This window comes from Camarhynchus parvulus, chromosome 10 (genome assembly GCF_901933205.1).
Source record: "Camarhynchus parvulus chromosome 10, STF_HiC, whole genome shotgun sequence".
Taxonomy (NCBI): Eukaryota; Metazoa; Chordata; class Aves; order Passeriformes; family Thraupidae; genus Camarhynchus; species Camarhynchus parvulus.
The window spans coordinates 19,106,038-19,125,087 of record NC_044580.1 but is presented as its reverse complement, the minus strand read 5'-3'; the positions used below and the strand labels follow the sequence as shown (position 1 = coordinate 19,125,087).

At 44.4% G+C, this 19,050-nt stretch overlaps 1 protein-coding gene across 2 annotated transcripts in view; it reads right to left on the bottom strand.

The window, feature by feature from the left end:
- The window catches only part of MAP2K5 (mitogen-activated protein kinase kinase 5), a 117,648-nt gene that overhangs the window by 22,889 nt on the left and 75,709 nt on the right, over positions 1-19,050 (bottom strand). For both annotated transcript variants that reach the window (XM_030955117.1, XM_030955118.1), the window contains 2 exons: positions 8,997-9,023; positions 8,648-8,680 (listed from right to left, as the gene is read on the bottom strand). In XM_030955117.1, coding sequence (XP_030810977.1) covers positions 8,648-8,680; positions 8,997-9,023 — 60 coding nt within the window. The remainder of the gene's footprint in view (positions 1-8,647; positions 8,681-8,996; positions 9,024-19,050) is intronic.

The following is a 19,050-nucleotide window of genomic DNA, read 5'->3' as shown; positions in this document are numbered from 1 at the left end:
GGAAGGGCAAGAGGAAAAAAGTTTGAGTGATGCCTTTGCCTTGTGAATAATGAACAGTTCAAGGAGGTCAACCCATTACAACTGCAACCGTTTAATTATTAATTATGCACAATCTATGAGCAAAAGGACAAGTTCAGAATGTTTAATGGGTGGTAACTCCGACTGGACCCTCTCTTGGCATTTTGTTATTAGCACTTGTCAGCAAGGTGCTCAGGCAGAAAGACAAAAGCACAGCGGCAGAAAATCCGAGCTGGAGGAGGAGGGAGGGCTTTAAACTTCAAACACTGCTCCTAATATTTAATTTATAGAGTGCCAGGGCTCTGGTATAAACCTTATTGACTTCCCTGGAGTCAGGGGAAGCCACATTATCTAAATGAAGACCTGAGAGTGAGAGCACTGAACAATCCCTCCCGAATCCCTCTCTTCTGAAGGCAGCAATAGCATCAGGATCTGGATCTTCCTTTTTTCCCTCACAGGTCTGAACAAAGGAAGAAAAAACCATCTAAGAGCAATCCTTTGGAACCTTTGCAATATGAGCTTGGATTACAGATCCCAGCATTATCCTCACTTACTTCTCCAACGGATTATTTGGAACTTCTCCTGCTCTGTTTGCTCTCCCTAAGCAGAGCAGTGGCACAGATGCTACTGAGGCTCAGGAAATAAATAATGTCCAGAAAATCCACAAATAAACATGGATAAGGCACCTTCTTCCTTTTCCTGTCCAGCTTGCAGGTTTACATGGATAACTTCAAGAAGAAAATTCAAGAGATACAGCTTGGAGCTGCTTATTTTGTTTTGGGAACACTCTCATGTCAATGAAATTTGGGAGTCATTCCTGACTGGCAACAAACTCCAACAACCCTCAGGCTTTCCACAGCTTTAGGAGTCTTACCCAACACACAACTCCTCGAGAGTGAAATATTTTCTCAGAACATATTTAAATGCCTGAGATTTATCACATCCCTCTGCAGGAGAAATGCCACCACCTCCCTCAGTGGAAAACCAGGAATCACAGCTTTCCCTAAGCATCCAAGGAACATTTCCACCACTGGGATCTGCTGCAGGAGAAGACAAGAGCAGCCTCTGATTTCTCCAAACCAGCTGTGCACAGCGAGCCAGAGAACAGGAGAAAAGCTGGAGTGATGCCATCAGGGTGGTGATGGAAAACTTGGGATCAAACCCACATTCCTCATCCCTTGGGGCCAGCCCCATGGATTGAACCATGCACAACTGCCACCAGCAGTCCTGCTGCAGCAGGGGCTGCCCAAAACCAAGCAGGTTTCGTTCCTGCTGCTCTGGGAAGGGTTAAATGCTCCTGTTCAATCCTTCCCCTCAGCTCTGCTTGTGCAGAAGGAGCTGCCATGGTCCTGTGGCTCCAGGGCCACAGGAGGGAAGTTACCAGAAGCCAGCAAAGCAAACCCAGCTCCTCTCTGCTGGGGAATGAGCATCTCCTCTGGGCTCCTGGCCTGCCTCCTCCTGGGTGCTGGAACAGCAGCATTGCACAAATAATGCCTGGGCTCTGCAAAGCCTTCCTGCCCTATCACTTCAGCCCCCAAAATCTCTAGGATTAAAGAATTTTTAGGCTTCTCTCCTACTAAAGCTTTCAAGAAATGTATTTACTTTTCTGTAGTAGCTGCATTTCGTTTTGTGGCCAAAAAATTTATTTTTTTAATTTTTTTTTAGAAAAATAAGTTTTAGATCCACCAGAAATGCTGCCAGGTGCAATTACAGGTAATAAATGCACTGTAGCTCCCAGAAAATTCTGAGTTGGAGGGAACCTCAAGGATCACCAAGCTCAACTCTTAAGTGAATGTCTTCAGCTACCACAAGAGCAGTTAATGACAATATTGTACAAACCCAGATTTACTCCTACAAGGACAACTTTCTTCCACAAAAAAAAAAATTGTATCTATACATACATAAATAAAATCCATTTCCCAATTTAGATTTAATCTTTCCAGACCAACTTTCTCCCACAACATTCCTAAAAACCCCACTCTCCATATTAAAAAAAAAAATCAAAGCCTGACTTTTGATTTACACTTACAACTTTCTTCTATTAAAAAATTATATGTATCTATACATACATAAATAAAACCCATTTCCCAATTTAGATTTACTCCTTCCAGACCAACTTTTCTTCCACAACATTCCTAAAAAAAACCCCCACTCTCTATATAAAAAACAAAATCAAAGCCCGACTTTTGATTTACACTTACAACTTTCTTCCACAGCATTCCTAAAACAATATCTCTGTATAAAACAACAACAAAAAAAAAATCTATTTCTGCCTTTCCAGCCAATCTACTTCAAAAGGCCTGAGCAGCCCTAATGCAGGGGATTTCTGACAGGTAACAAGTTGGCAGCAGCCAGCGGTGGCTGGAGGTGGCTCCGAGGCCCGGACTTGAAAGAATTCCTGGATTGTTCCTGCTCGGCTCCCACCCCGGGCAGGAAGGTGAAGGATGATTACATCTCTGCACCTCTCGCTCTTCTCTCAGTAGCAGGTGCCCAAAGTGACAAATGATCCGTGGGGGCACCTCGGTGTGAAGCTGTGTGTGCACAGGAAACTCGTTTATCCGCAGAGCTGGAGCTGGGCAGAGGCCAGGTTCAAAGGCCAATGTTTCATCCCCAAAACACAGCCTAGCTCAAAACCTCAACCCTCCTGAGCTCCTCTTCCTACCTCAAAACCTCAACCCTCCTGAGGAGCAGCTCCTCTTCCAGCCGGCTGCTCCCCCAGTTCCTGGGAACAGCAGAATTCCTCTGTTGGAAACGTAGAATGCTCCTGGTTAAATAACCCAGTGGATATTGGGGTTGTTTGGTTGTAGCTGCTGGGGGATATTTTCCAGAGCCCAGAAAAAGGGAGGAAAAAAGTGACTGAGAGCAGGAATAATCCAGAGTGTGGGACATGGCAATTCCTCCTCTTGCCGTGATGGCTTAGATTTTTAGCTTTTGTATATATACTTTTAAGAATTTTAGGTTTTATATTTTAAAAAAATAGGATTTTAGCTTTTATGTTTTTCATGTATTTATAATCCTGCAGTTCTTTAGTGTATAACTCTAAACTCCATGTACAGTGTGAGCTGCTGCTGTCCCATTTTGGTCAGGCACAACAATTCCTCTCCAGGCCTGGCAATCAAGGACACCTCACTGCCTCAGCCCCCAGAGATGGGAACAAAAGTGAGTTGGGGAGAGCAAACTTGGGATAAATGACTTCATTACCCAAAGCTGTAATTGGGAATTAACCCCCAATATGCAAATGAACCAAACTTATAAAAGTGTGAAAACCTGTGGTCCATTTTTGGGTGTAGAAATATCCTAGATGTACCTGAAGGCCCTTCAATGAACACCACTGATTTTTATTCCCTTACTTTTGTCTGCCCTCTGTTTTCAGGTAGTCCCAAAAAGGCATCAGCCAGGCTCTGTGCCTCTGCAGGGTCTGCAAAAACAGGTTAATCCTTCCTTCCACCAGAAGTGTAATTGCTTTTTCTCTCCAACAAGCCAAGAATTCCTCCCTCTCCTGTCGCTCATCAGGCAGCAGAGCACGGCAGGTTTGGGCAGCCAGACACACACAGCCACACCGAGGGGACTTGGCAAAAAACTCAACCCATTTGTTGTTCCCTCTCCTCCCCTGCACCCTCCCGATGCATTTTCATTGCTTTTTCATAAAACACCGCTGCAAATAATCAAGCATGACCATTGACATCCACAAGATTGAGTTTTAGGAACCATTAAATGAGCTTGTTCTCCTGGGAAGGTTCTTGCTCAGGTTGGTCTAAAGGTAATTATTCAGCAATTCCTACCTGTGGTTTTACCTTGTTCCTGTAGAAGTCTCTGAATCTCAGACACTGGTAAGGTCACAGTTTCTGTCTCCATAAAACTATTCCTTAAACCAGCTTATCCACAAAACAAATTATTGTAGGTTTGGGTAAACACACACACATGTGTATAACCTATGGAAATCTCCAAAACACCAGGAATGTCCACGTGTCCTACTACATTTAAATCAATACCTGAGAATCTAAAGAAAAATTCCCAAAGAAAAGAAATTAAATCTTGTTTAATTCTGAGCCTTGTGGAGTTTTTTTACTGCATTTACAGCAAGAGCAAAATGCAGCATGGATTCATTAAGGTGAAGGAATTCAGGAACCCTCCTCATGTTATTTGATCAAGCTGAACATCGTGGGAATTTTTAAGGCTATTCCAATAAATAGAGAGGTATATTAACCCCATTAAAAAAAAAATAATAGGAACAACTATACAGAAAACATGGATTAAGTGCAAGTTAATTTTTTTCCACAGGAAAATCTGAAAACATATTGACACTGAAATGCTTCACAGCTCAGCGTTAACACCCCACCAGCTCTTAAATGTTTCTGGAGTAAGGATTTAAAAAGAGACAAAAAAAAAGGAAAAAAAAAAGAGGTCTTTGATTTGTGGAGTTTGGAAAGTCCTTGAGCTAGATTAAACTGCAGTCTTGTGAGACCAAGTATCTCTGTGGGGGCACTTCACAGAAATGCTCAAGAAACTCACAGAAATCTTCTCTCTGCTTACTCATGAAGCTATCAGGCTAAGGATTCATGAGGACAACTAATTAATTTTTCTTCTCAATTTCTGCCTGGCTTGTTCAACCAGGCAGGTTTTGCAATGCTGCCTCCTGTTTGTACAAACCAGGATTTGCTCTTGGAAGTCTCCCCTCCCCGAGCTTCTGATGGAATTGGAATAACACAATCACTCAAAACTGCCAAAATCCAGTTCTTTTCCTCCCTCATCCAACACAATTAAAAACAAATAAAGCAAAAGGAACACTTAAATCACAATTACAGCGAGACAAACCACGGCACCTTTGGAACCAAAATTAATTTCTCTCAGGTGAGGAAGAAGAAAAGGTTGGAAAGCAGAGCTGATGTTTAACTACAGAGCTGGAGCCCAAAGTGCGCCAGGGGCTGGCAGGAATTGCTTTCCTAGAAGGGACACTCCAACTACATAAAGGTTAAACAAAACAGCCCTGCAGAGCTTAAGGAATATTTAAAGGACCCTACAGGATGTCTTCCAGCTTTCTGCGTGTCCAACCTTCTCCAGATGCAGAGCAGACACCTCTAAAGCCACGGGATCCAAAGGGTGGGAAGCTGAAATGCTGAACACCACAAAGCTCCTGGGTTTGGGCTTTTGGGATCTTTGTACCCAAGCTGCTACCAGAATCATGGAATTGTCAAAGCTGGAAAAGACCTTCAAGGTCACTGAGTCCAGCTGCCAACCCAGCACCTCCACGCTCACCTCTGAACCTTGTCCCCAGGTGTCACATCCTCCACACTTTCTTGAACATTTCCAGGGATGGTGACTCCACCACTGCCCTGGGCAGCCATTCCAATGCTTCACAACCTTTTCCACAAAGAAATTTTCCCGATATCCAAACAAAACCTCCCCTGGCCCAGCCTGAGGCTGTTCCCTCTGCTCCTGTCCCTGTTCCCAGCCCGACCCCCCGGCTGTCCCCTCCTGTCAGGGACTTGTGCAGAGCCACAAGGGCCCCCCTGAGCCTCCTTTGCTCCAGGCTCCCTCAGCTGCTCCTGCGGCTCTGGGGTTTGCATTTCTAATTCCTAGTTCTGCTCTTTTTGTGTATCTGGAACAGATTCCGACAACAAAAACTTTTAGGAATTGTTTGAAACTGCACCTATTGCTTTGGAAGAACAATCCCCTTCCATGGCAGGTTTTTTGGCTGTGCCACCATGAACAACAGGGCGACATCCAGGACATCTTCCCAGACAGGCTCCTGCTTCCAGCCCCTCTCCATCCCTCATGTGGAGTGCTCTGGAAAGGCTCACAGAGCCAGAGAGGCGCATCCTTCCCAATGGGAATCATCCATGCCACATTTCCTGGAGCTGGAGACAAACTCAGCCCAGTGCTGGAATATCCAACATCCCAAATAACAGCAGCCTGCCTTCACTGCTGGCTGAGGCAGGAGGAACTCCATGAACAGCCAGTCCATCCCATCTCTGGGCCAGGAGCAGGGATCTTGTCATGGTGGGAGATGCTGCTCCAGTTGGGATTGGTGCTTAAACGAGCGTGGCTTATTTGGAGCCGGATCAGAGCTCACTCTAAGGCACCACATGGTAAAAAATAAAGGTTCTGGCAGGCACATTGATCCCATCCACACAATGCTCCTCACTAATTCTGCCATTAAAAAATAATCCCAGCCCCGATGCCATTAGCAGCCCCATAAGATCATTTCTCAACAAAACCCATCAGGCATGGTTTGCTGTGATTTCAGAGGAGCCACCGTGCCTGGCGCTTTTGATTCAATTCTCCTGCTTCTCAGATGGCTTATTCATCCTTTCTGTGAGTCAACTGAAGTCCTAGAAAACCAACAAATACGCTTCTCAAACTGCCAAAGTGACACACTGTGGTTCATGTATTTCACTAAGAGTTTAAAACCAGCTCCAAAAATCTCACTACTGCAGAAAACCTAAAAATTCCCAAGGAATTTTTATTCCACAGTGTCCACTATCCCAGGTTGCCCCAAGCTCCATCCAACCTGGCCTTGGACACTTCCATGGGGCAGCCACAGCTTCTCTGGGCAGTTGAATTAATTAATCCTATGAATTAATATTAGCTTGGATTCCGGCTGTGTTTTGGTGCAAGTTCTACCAAATCCCACTACTACCAATACAATAAGCCAGAAATAAAACCAGAAAGAATCAAGGTCTCCATTTCATCACTTTAAAACATCTCTAGGCTCTCCTGGATCAGGCTCTCAAGTTTTACTCCAGGGGAAGGACTGAGGGAATTTTAAGACCTCCTTGGAGCCAAGGGGAAAATCTGACCCAGAATAACCAGTCTTACAAAACCAGGATTTCTAATTCTGAATATTCCCACTCTGACATCGAGTCTGTTCAAACCAAAGCGAGTGGAGCTTAAAGAACTTTCAGCTGAGCTGTGCTCTGTCACCTGGAGCTTCACCAGCCCACTCTGAGCACCACCTCAGGAGAATGATGATCTAAAAAATACCAAAATGCCAAAATACTGGTGAAGGTACTTGGATGTTTGCAGCCTGCACAAAGTGCACTGGCTGAAGTTTTTGTGAGAAGCCTGGAGCAGTTCTGATCCTGAGGAGATGTGAAAGCTGCCACAAGGTCACAGAATCCTTTAGGTTGGAAAAGATCTCTAAGATCATCAAGTCCAATAATCTACCCCAATCTGAGCTCCTCGGGGCTGTGCTTTAGGACAGTGAGCTCAGATTCAGGCAGCAGCACCCATTTAAAAGGGATTTGTGTAGCAGCAGAGCACGTGATTGTCTTTACCTGACCTCCCTGAGGATGGAGAGGGCCTTTTGCTGGTGGCTGTGACACCTCTGGTGCTCTGCAATAGCCACACCTCAACCAAAGGGGTAAGAGGAATAATGATGGGTGGAAGAGGTTAAGGAAACAGAATTCCCTAAAAAGCACCCAAAGAACCAGATCTCCACCAAGAGCCAGGGCAAAGAGACTGGGAAAACTTCTCTTGACACAGAGAAGATCTTTGCTCATTTTAATGTAACTGCACCCCTCAAGGCCCAAATGGCACTTCAGGAAGAAGCTCAGCTCAGCCACCAAGTCATTCCTACCAGAAGGATGGAAGCACTCACTGAGGTGAGCCCAGGCAGGTGGAGACAACAGGAAGGAGGACTTGGCTCACCTCAGGCTCAACAGAAGTTACAGGGACAGGCTGGAAGCAGCTGGATGGCTTCAGACAGGTTTTAGACACATCAGCACCCAGAACTCACCCTGAGGAGCTGGACATGAGCTCCTGCTAGAGGCTGAGGCAACTCTTTAGAGAGTGGTGTCTCCTTTTCTCCTGATGGAACTCCCTAACCAGCAGTACCACTTCATAAACTTTAAAAATGAAGCCAACTCCAGTTTTTTGACAGCACACCATTTGCAGCCTTTTATAAAGGATCCAAGTGGCGATACAGCTATTAAAGAGATTTCAGTCTCTTGGCTTTGAGCTGCTTTTCTCAGGGAGGAAAAAAAATCCCACTTTTTCAAGGATTTTGGAATATTTTTCAAGTGTTTAGAGGACAGAGGTCTGCCCTCAGCTATCTCCTCATTGTTCAGAGTTGGGCTCCAGCTTGGCTGGGGAGGGATGTGGGAGATGCAAGGAGTGTTTCACTCCAGGAAAGTGATGTTTTGCCACTGAAATCCAGTCTCCTGCTCACACCTGCATCTCCTGCATCCCAGTATTTTATTGTGGCCTTCTGGTTGAATAAAAATGTCTGGATGGCATTCAGGTGCTCTCCTGCTTACCCCTCATTTTCCCTCCTTGTTAAAATGCCCTTTTTGCCCATCAAAACCTCCTTTAACATGCGCACATGGAAGATGTGGTTGTCCCTGTCCCAGCTCATCAGAGGAACAGCTCCCACTCCTGGGCTGAGGCTCCAGGAGCCCGGCAGCTCCGAGCCCTGCCTTGTGAGACACCCAAATCTTGGATAAACTCAATATTTAGAGCAGAAAACCAGCAGAGAGTGGGACCAGGCCAGTTCATGTGTGAGAGCTCCGAGCTGCAACTTGTGCTGGGGAGGATGTTGGGCATTGTGCTTCATTAGGAAACAAAATATAAGCTTTCCACTCCATTAGGAATGACTTTAGGAGTGAAAGCACATAAGACGACGACTCACCTCATCAACAATGCACTGCAATAACTGGAGAGGCTGCAATGGCAAGGAGAGAGGGGGAAAAAAAAAGTATTAGACTATATGCAATATCTTTACAGTGGAGTGGAAAGAAAAAATCATTAATGCAATAAAATATAGCAAGATTAATCAACGCAGCAAACTCTTATCAAAACATTGATGCTCAGGATGTTCTATTATTTCTAATGGTACCTAATCTAATACAGGCAGTTAAAGGTTTGCATTTTCTTCAAAATGCAATTTGCTAAGTTTAAAACAAGGCATTCAAGCATGCAGAGGGAGCAGCCATCAGGAAAAAGAAAAGTGAATTTTTTTCTGAACTCATAAAGCTTACCATTAAAGATCCCTGGTTTTTCTGAATCTGAAAAAAGACAATATGTAATTAGCATGTCATAATCAAAATGACTCACTTGGACACATTATGATCACTGAGAGAAAATTATTGCATCGCTGGTGGCAATTTGTGGGCATGTGTTAACACAATTTACATAATGAAAATACACAAATGTTAATAGCTCGCTTCTCATTTATAGGCGAAAGTCAGCAGAATGTTAATTTCACACAACACTTTTTAGTACCCTCCAGGTTGTATTAGAATAGGAAGAAAAACCATAATCCATTTCAAAAGGCTGTTTACGATTCAGATATAAATAATGTTTTATATTGCTAGATTGTGAACACTGGGCTTAATGTTGCAATCATTGCTAATGTTATGAAGCTCACTCTTTTTAAATTAAAAACCGATTTATTTAAAATTGAAATTAAATCATAGTCAGAAATTAGAATTTTGGATTACTGCCAGGCTCTGCTCACAATCCCTTTTTTGTGAAGAAAACTTTAATTATGTGGTTGAAGTATCTACTGCTGCTCAGGAAAGCCTCTAACACTCCACTTTTCCCCAAGTTTTTTATCCAGTTTTCCTTGGACTCTGAGCAGAGCACCACCATCTACGAGATGGGGAAGTTTGGCGAACTTTGTGTTGTTTTAAACTGAAAAGGAAGATTTATCTCCGAGCCTTTCTGAATTTCTGGGCAACCTGGGGGAGAGTTTGCAGTAACAGACCCTCCCACTGCTTCAAGGGCTGCAAAATCTCCTGACCCACATTCCCCTGGGTGAAAAAAACAAACAGAGGCAGGATCCCAACACAAAGAATAAAACACAAAGCACAGAGCAGGGACTTTGTGTAGAACACCGAGTTTTGGGGCGCTGCTCTCCCAGCACTTTCCAATGCACCCCATTTCTAATGGCTGGGGTGATTAATCACCTGTTTTTCCCAACACTCACAAAGTTGTTGGCAACCCAACACAATCCTGATGCAAACAGAACAGGATCCTCAGTGAAAATGTTCTTGTCTAACCCCCTTCCTTTGCCTTGCCCCTTCCATTCCATACTCTCCCTTGCCTGGCGCCAGGATGATGATTGTTTGGGCTCCCAGCAGCTTTGGGAGCTCTTTCCCCATCCCCAGGCAGGGGCAGGATCCCCCAGGAACACTTTTCCAGCAGTAAATGGGATGGAGAGGAGGGTGAAGACCAGCACCAAGGAAATAGCTGCTGTTACACACCTCAAATCTTTTATTACTGTATCAGCAGCACACAAACATAAAGTTCCTGAGTATAATTCTGGTTTTCTTCCAAGGAGAAAATGCAATAATAAATAGGCATAAGCAGCCCATTATATTTTTTAATCGTCAATCTCCATCTATTACAATTCAACAGAATAAATCTGCTGGTTTTGCTAATAAGCGAAATATTCTGTGGCTATAAAAACCCTTTTTTTCCCCCCCTACTTCACTTCCAGATGTTAAATGACAAAATAGACTGAGCTTATTCAATAGGGATGATTTGGAGCTTCTTTACATTAGAGCACAGGAACAGTTTTTAGCCAAACAGATCATCAGTCACATTTCCTTCCTGGAAAAATAGCTCTTGTCACGGAAAGGAATCGAGGTGGGGTCACACGGAGCGGCCCCAACACGGCGATGATTACATCCAATTTCAGAGCAAGATTTAAAATATCATTTCTAATAAAAGCACTCAGCCCTCCTAATGAAAAATCAAGCAACACAAATCCAAGTGTTAGGGAATTCTCCCCATGACACCGGCGGCTCCGCCGGAGCCTGGCCCAGCCGCGGCCCCGCTCCCACACACGTCGTTACCAGCCTTTATTACACAATTCTGATGGCAACAAATTATTTGGAGATCATCTTCATAAATTTTGCATTGAGGTGGCTGTGCCACTACCTGGAATTGATTCAAAACGCTTAAGACACTCAATTACTTTTTAACACTGTTACCCGGTGTAACGACATCGCCGCCGCTTCCCTCGCATCTGATGATGCAACATCATTGTAATTGATTCATTTTCTCAATTAAATAAAGCTCCTGTGCTCTCCTCTCTGCAATGCCACCGAGACTCCCCAGCTAGATGGATTACCCCTTCTCCCTGCCTTGGATAAATGGCTGGTGAGGCCACGCTCTGCTCCTCCCTTCCCTCCACAAAGCCGCAGCCGTATTTTTCAACTCGGGAGCGGGGCTGAACTTTGCTGTGTTTATATTAGGCAGATTTTTCACTGCTAAACCCACGTTGTTTACCTTTTTCCCAGCTCCCATTACGGGGCAGCTTCAGCCACCATAAACCAAAGCCGAGCGCCGACAACTTTACGGCTGGGGCTTCTCCTCTTGCCCACAGTTCAGGGAAAAGGGGAGCAGCAGCTTTCCTGAGCACTAACAGCTGCTTTAAAAGGGCTCCTCAGAAAATGTCCCATTTTTGTCTCCTCCCCTAAGTGCCAGGATTTTGTGCATTAATGGGAGATGAACGGTTCTGGAGGCAGGTTCACCTTGAGGGATCCCAGTGCAGCAGCTGCAGCTCAAAAGCTGGAAAATTCGGGGTGTTCTTACCCCACATGATGCCCAAAAAACCCGGGGATTGAGGAGATTGTTGTGTTTTCATGTTCTCCATGAAGGATTTTAAATAGTGAAATGGTAGCAGTGACACAAGAAAACCCAGAGTGAAAGGAAAGCAAAAACAAAAAAAGCAGGACATGTTTTGAGAGCATCAAGGAATGATGTGATGTCCTTGTTAGAACATCCAGTGTCCAGCTCTGGGGCCACCCAGCTCCAGAAGGTCATGGAGCTGCTGGAGCAATTCCAGAGGAGGACACAGAGATGCTCCAAGGGTGGAGCTCCTCTGGAGCCAGGCTGGGAGAGCTGGGAATGTTCCCCTGGAGAAGGGAAGGATCCAGGGAATCCTCAGAGCCCTTCCAGGGCCTAAAGGGGCTCCAGGAGAGCTGGAGAGGGACTGGGGACAGGGATGGAGGGACAGGACACAGGGAATAGCTCCCATTGCCAGAGGGCAGGGACAGACAGGAGATTGGGAATTGGGAATTCCTGGCTGGGCTGGAATTCCCAGAGCAGCTGTGGCTGCCCCTGGATCCCTGGAATGTTCAAGGTGAGGTTGGATGGGGCTGGAGCACCCAGGGAAGGCGGAGGGTGTCCCTGCCATGGCAGGGGTGGAACCAGCTGAACTTTAAGATCCTTTCCCAACTAAAGCATTCCAAGATTCCATGATCATTCCCCCTTTTAGCCTCTCGGCACCAAGAGTCTCCCTCAGCCATCTCTGAGCCTTGCCCTGCTCATCACCAACCCCTCCTGCCCAGAAGCTTCTCCAACCTGTCCAAAAGCCACTGAAACAGTCTGAACTTGCAGAAACAGCTCCACTATCTGGTATTTTTGAACCTGCCTTGTATTTTCTGTGGATTTACCTACTGCATGTGACAGTTCATGATCTGGAGAAACGGGGAAATGATCAATAAATCTGTCCCATTATCAGAGTATTTCTCAGGCCACGGAACACCAGTGGAACCTGGATAATCCACTCCAGAAAGCACAGTCTCCAAAAAGCACTCCTTTTTTCCCCCCAAGGTTGGTTAAAAATGCCAGAGTTGGTCTCCTGCTTCATCTCCTATTTAATGAATGCCTCTGGTTATGAAAGGCAACTTCTGACAGACCATCAGGTTATTTTTCTGTCTCCATGGAGATCCCTGGGCCGGGAGGTGGCTGAGAAGACCTCTCCCATCCCTCTCACATTGCAGGCACCAGCACAATCAAGGAAACTCAAATGAATCCACCCCGGGTAACTTGGAGGAGTCACCAGCTACAGCTTTAATTTTCGCTTTTACTCCCTGGAATTAGGACTTGCCCTGGAGCTCTTGTTTGAGAGATTTGCAGGTGACCCAGGGTTAGATCTTCCCATAGCAGTTAACAAATTTTCTCTTTACATATATACTGCTTTTCAAGCTCCTTTTAGTGGGTTTTTTAATAGAAAAACCCATCTACCAACAAATCATACAGTTATGATTTTTAAGGGAGGCTTCACATGACAACATTTACTTTCCTATGGATTTTAAAAGCAGACAGAAGTTATTTTTCATCTGCACAAATGAGGGTTGGGTTTTATGAGCAAAAACTAGCATTGTGTCCTACTGACAAAAGCTTTAGCTCTGCCCTGATATAAAAGGTAAAGGAATATCTAAATATTCTGGTTTCCATGGGGGCTTCACCACCATTCCACAATTCCTGTGGAATTAAAGGATGATCTTCAGACATATTTTACAATTTCTTGCAAAATTGCAATTGCTGATACTTCTGCAAGAAGTCAAAGCACCAAACCAGTGAGAATGACCTCCCTAATTTGTTCCTGATATTCTAAACACCCTTCCCCATCCCCATCTGGGGATTTTGCAAATGGCAAACTTCAATCACTGTCACAAAACATTAAAAAAAAAAAGAAGAAAATTATTTCAAAATAAAAAAAGACAATTCATAACAACCTTAATATTAAATATATTCTTACAATTATATTACGCTGCTTTTCCCCGAGGTCTCCAAACAAATTTATATAAAGAGATTATTTCATCCATCATTGAACTGCAGCCACTTCTCAGAGAAATCTCTTTACCAGAGTTTAGAAACACAATTCAACAAAGTGGGCACGGAAAGCTCCACACTGTTGGAGGGATTGGGGCGACAACAACTCCTCCCAGCAATAATTTCTACACCAGAGTAAAACCAGAACACCCTGACAACAAAGCCCTTGGTCAGCAGGAGTAAGGACAAGGGAAAAAAAAATTTAGCAAATTTTTGTTGAAAATTTTGGAGTGATTTAGGTTGGAAAAGGTCTCCAAGATGACAGAGTCCAACCATCACCCCAAACGTGTCTGCAGGCCTTGCTCCCAGCACCACAAAAAGTGGGTGAGGAGAAGAAAGAATGGTCCAACAGACACCAGACAAAGACATGGGTTCTGTTCCACCCAGATCTTGCCTTGTGCCACCCAAGTGACAACAGAGAGGAACATCAGGAGAACTTATTGGACACCATGGGAGAGGGAAAATGAGCACAACTGAGCGGGAGGAAAATAATGGAATCCTCAGAGGGATCCAACAAAAAGTCCAAACGCCCAAAAAAACCACAAGCACTGTGGTGGGATGTCCAGGAAGGACAGGCTGAACCACGCCAGGTGATCCCTCCTCCTTCCCTGTGCCTCAATCTGGGCATCCCCAGGGAGCTGTGGGAACGTTCAGAGGAGAATCCCACCAGACAGAAACCCAGGGAGACCAAAAGAACCTGGAAACAGAGCAAGGACGCCATAACCACCACCCCATCCTGCTCTGTGCTCATTCCACTCACAACTGCCCTCAAATCCTGCAGCATGGAAAACCCTTCCAGGAACAAAGCAGAGGAACCATCTGAGGAGCTGAGAGCCTCCAGCAGCAGCAGCAGCGTTGAAGAGCAGCAGATGAATCTCCATCAGGATTGTCCCTGCTCCTGAGGACACCCCTGCAAGTCCCTTCTGGCTTGGAAATGAACAGGTAAAAATGGTGATTGCTGAAGTCTCTCACCTTTTAAGCCACCTAAAAAAATTGGAGCTGCAAAATCAACTGCGATCACTGCAGATGTCACAATTCCAGGGACAGCTGAAGGGGAGTAACCCAGAGCAATAAAAATTTGGGTTCATCAGGGGAGTTTCCTACCCAGGCTGAGGCACCATCATCCTCTCCCGTGTCACTGGACTGCCCATGGAGGGCTGTGTTGCACTCTCAGGAATGAACCCCAAATTTCCACGGGATTGGCAGAAAAACGGATGCTCTGGAGATGAGGAAACACCTGCCCAGACCTCAAAATCATTCACTCCTCATCTGGAGCTGCAGGTTTCTCACTGTGCTGAGCAACCACCACCCGGCAGAGGAGGAGAAGACCCCACTCCTGTGGGAACACATTCCTGAGCCTCTGGCACAGCCCAAACCCTGGGACTGCTGTGTCCTTCTCCAGGAGCGCCTCCCCAGCCCTGAGGAGCAGGAATTCCTGAGAAGCACAGCTCCACTCTGAGCCCTCACAGCTGCAGCCCTGCCCAGGGAACGGGCAAAGGAGCACTGGGATTGTCCCTGGTCATCTCCTGGGAGGAAACTGCTCCTCATCCAGGCCACCGGAGCCTGTGCTGAGTGCTGCTGGGGCTGCCCCTGGATCCCTGAAGTGTCCTAGGCCAGGCTGGAGCACCCTGGGACAGCGAAGATGTCCCTGCCCATGGCAGGAGATGGAATGAGACCGTCTGAAGGTCCCTTCCAACACAAACCAGTCTTCAATGATGATAAAATTCCAGTAAATCCAATATTTCCTGATGGCTCTCCAAGGGCCACCTGAGCCACCCCAAGCACACAAATCCCTCTGCAGCCTTTCTGCCTCAGGGAAGCTCCAACCCCAGGTTTAAGGTCCCATTCAGGCAACTCCTTCATGGGCACCACAGCAGGAACAGGATTTGGGAGAGGAGTTTCCTTCCAAGCCCCTCAGGGACATCTCCCATTCCACCAGCTCATGCAGGAGATCCTTCTAGACCTGCAAAAATACCTCTGCAGGAATTTCAGCACTTCATGGAAAGCTGGAATGGTTTGGGTGGGAAGGGACTTTAAAGCCCACCTTGTTCCACACAAGACAGAAGAAATCCTGGAACAAATCTGCTCCCTCAGACTGCCTGGAATTCTTAGGATTATAATTAAAAAATACACATCAGCCTTTCAAAATCCCAAGCCAATAAGCCCCTGTTAATACTAGGATCATAATAAAACTTCCTATAAAATCATTATATTAAGACTTATTATAAAATTTTACTGGTTACCTTCATTTCCGCACTTGACTATATTATTTGAACATTAAATTTACATTTAAAAATATCAGGAATATTAAGACAAATAAATAAAATTTTTCTCCTTATATTTCAGGTTCCTAAAAGATCTTTTAAAAAATTTTCTAAAATCTCTCAATTTTCCAGACATGAAAGCACCTCTGGAAAAATAAACTAAATTCAAATTTCACAGCAAGTTTCTAACAGGCAAATCAAATTCAAGTTCAAACTAATTTCTGGCTATGGAGGAAAAAAATAATAAAGCAAAAAGTATATGAAGTAAATAATCAGGAATGATCTATGTGAAACCTACAATAAGAAATTAGGAGGAGTTTAAAACAATAGCAGATGACTTCAAATATTGCCAGTGATTTCTGGAATATATTATAAAAGCAAAAAGATTTGCAGAAATCTATCATATTTAAGATATTACCCAACAATTTCATTCACTATTTTGGCATTAGCATTTGAACAGTGTTTAATGTCTTTTAAATGGTTCGATGTAATGATAGATCTGGAAGACAAAACATTTCTTTCTTACCAGGAAACATGCTGTAAACAACCCTCAATTTATCCTCCCCAAAGAAATGAATGCTTAAAGGATGCCTCTGCCAATGGAAAAAACAACACTAAAATGGTGATTTCGCATCCCAACTTTAACTAAATATTTTTTCCCTTGACAAGCTGCTTCCATTTAAATGAAGCCAGGCCGAATTTGGTCAATAGTATGGATTGCAGAGAACAAAAAGAACCTTAGACCGTGCTAATGCAGGGATCAGAAAGCAGCAACTTCATTTCAAGGCAGGCAATTATTTAGCAAACTAAGATACAGCAAATAAATCCACGTTTTCCACGGCAAAGCTGCACGGGAGCTTCCGGAGCTGGAATTAAATCTCACTGGCAGAGACCGCGGCGAGGGCAGAACTGGCTGAGAGAGGAGAGAAACCAAAGGGAGAAAAATGAAATCCTGTGAAACCCCTCAGCTCTGGGAGCAGAAATAAAAGAATAACAGTGATAATAAGGATGATAATAATTTAAAAAAGGGCAAGGTGTCCTGCAGGAGGAAGGAGCCGTGTCCCAGGGCCGGGGGAGGCTCATTGTCCCCAGCCCCGGAGCAGCAGGACCCAGCTGAGCATCCCGAACGTTCTGCATTGTCCCTTCCAGGCTTTTCAAACCCCGGGATCTGGGAAAAGCACAAACCTTTCCCTACCAGGAGGAGCAAAAAGCTGTTTGCTTCCACTGGTTTATTTTTTTTTCCTCCGTTATGTTTTCTCAGGAAGCAAAGCCACAGCAGGTCCACAGCGAGCGCTTTCCTGGGCTGTAAAATTCCCCTTTATCCACTTCTGCTTCCTTTGCTGTGGGATTTAAGGATGCCTCCTCCTTGAGACCAGGGATATGTCATCATTTTGTTGGACTACCAGCTCTGACAGCCTTGTCTCTCCCAGTTTGTGCTCACAGTGCTGGGAAAAGGAAGGGGAAAAAGCTGAGAGGGGAAAAATAAAAATCAAGGGGAAAATCCAACTATGACTAAATTAATCCCTAATTTATTCCTGTTATTTCTCCTGCTGCAAAAATAAACTCTGTATACAAAAAAGAGCCTTAAATTAAGGTCTCTTGCTCCCACTGCATTTTGAAATAAGTTATTTGAATCCCTGGCTGATCTATTTTAACAAATATCATCTCCCACGTCCATCACTCCTCCTGTCTTTTTGATCTCCTTTTTCCTACTTATCATGTTCTTTATTTGAAACAGATTTTTAACAGATAATCTCCGCCGTTATAACAATATCTTGCTCGCATTTTATTCAAATAATTCTTAAAAACAGCTTAAAAAGCCGTTTGGAATAACATCAAGCTCTCCATCAATCAAACAGCAAAAATTCCGCTGGCGGTTGTATAAACATCAGATCAACTCCGACGTCTTCAAGGATTTCAGAGCAAACCATAAAAAACTCCATTAACTTCTGACAAAGAATGCAAATTAATCACAACATGGGGTGAAATGAAATTAAAGGCTCTTTTCTAATCAATGACAAGGCAGGATGAAATATTTGGTGCCGGGATGCTCCCGATTTTTTTTTATTATTATTATTTTTTTTTTCCCCCTGCGTGGAAAAGGGGGATTCACCCGGGGTGGCTCTTTAGCCCTCCCCATCCCTACAGCGATCTGCTTACAAGTCGCCCCAGCTCCACAAAACACACTAATCATCCGAATCTCAGGTGCATCCAATTTGTTATTCACACTCTCCCGATGCCAGGAAAAAAAAAAAAAAAAAAAAAAAAAAAAAAAAAAAAAAAAAAAAAAAAAAAAAAAAAAAAAAAGCCTGGCGTAGACAGATGCACCGGGAACCTTAAATGACAGTTTTGGCCTCCGGAAGTGCGATCGCTACAGCAAAATCTAGTACAGCCTCCAGGTGAAATGTCTGGAGCTCCATATGGAGCAGGGAAAATTAACAACAAGATGAAAATCGCTGTAGCAGCGGGGAGTCGGAATTTAACAAAAAAAAAAAAAGGGAAAAAAAAAAGGAAAGGAGGAAAAAAAAAAAAAAAAGAGGGGAAAAAAATTTTTAAAGATGAGGCAAGAGAAGTAATAAATTAATGGGGTGTGAAAACATTCAAAGCTTTACAATACCAGGGGCAGTATTTGCTCAGATTTGGGGGGGAGCAGTGGGAGCAGCAGGATGGGAAGGGGGAGCACGGGATGGGAGGGGGTGGAATGAGGGATGGGAATATTTTTGGTGCTTTTCTTCCTTTAAAAAATAAAAAATATCAGGTCGTTTTTGTCTAATATATTAAGAGAAGGCTGGGATTGTATTTTTCTGAATGTAAAAGTCTCTTAAATGCAGTGGTGGTGGTCCTGCAGCTGCTGAATCCTCGGCAGAGCTGAGTGCTGCCTGCTCCTTTGGAATATTCCCCCGATGGATGAGCCCTCCTTTTCACACCCTGCTCTCTAGAAAGTTTGACTACAAGCCGAGAATATTTAGTGGGCAATTCCTTTCATTTCTCCTAAATTGCATTATCATTAAACAAGTCATTGCCCCCACCGTGGTTTTATTCGTGGAATTTCAATCTCTGTGATTCTCTGTGAGGTTTGTTCAGATCTTTGGGGTTCCAACCTTAAATTTAATTAAATATTCAAGGTGCTGTGGCCTTTTGGGGTATCTGTGTTTCCCTTCCAGTTTCAAAATAATGTAAATTAAGGTGAAACTTTTAA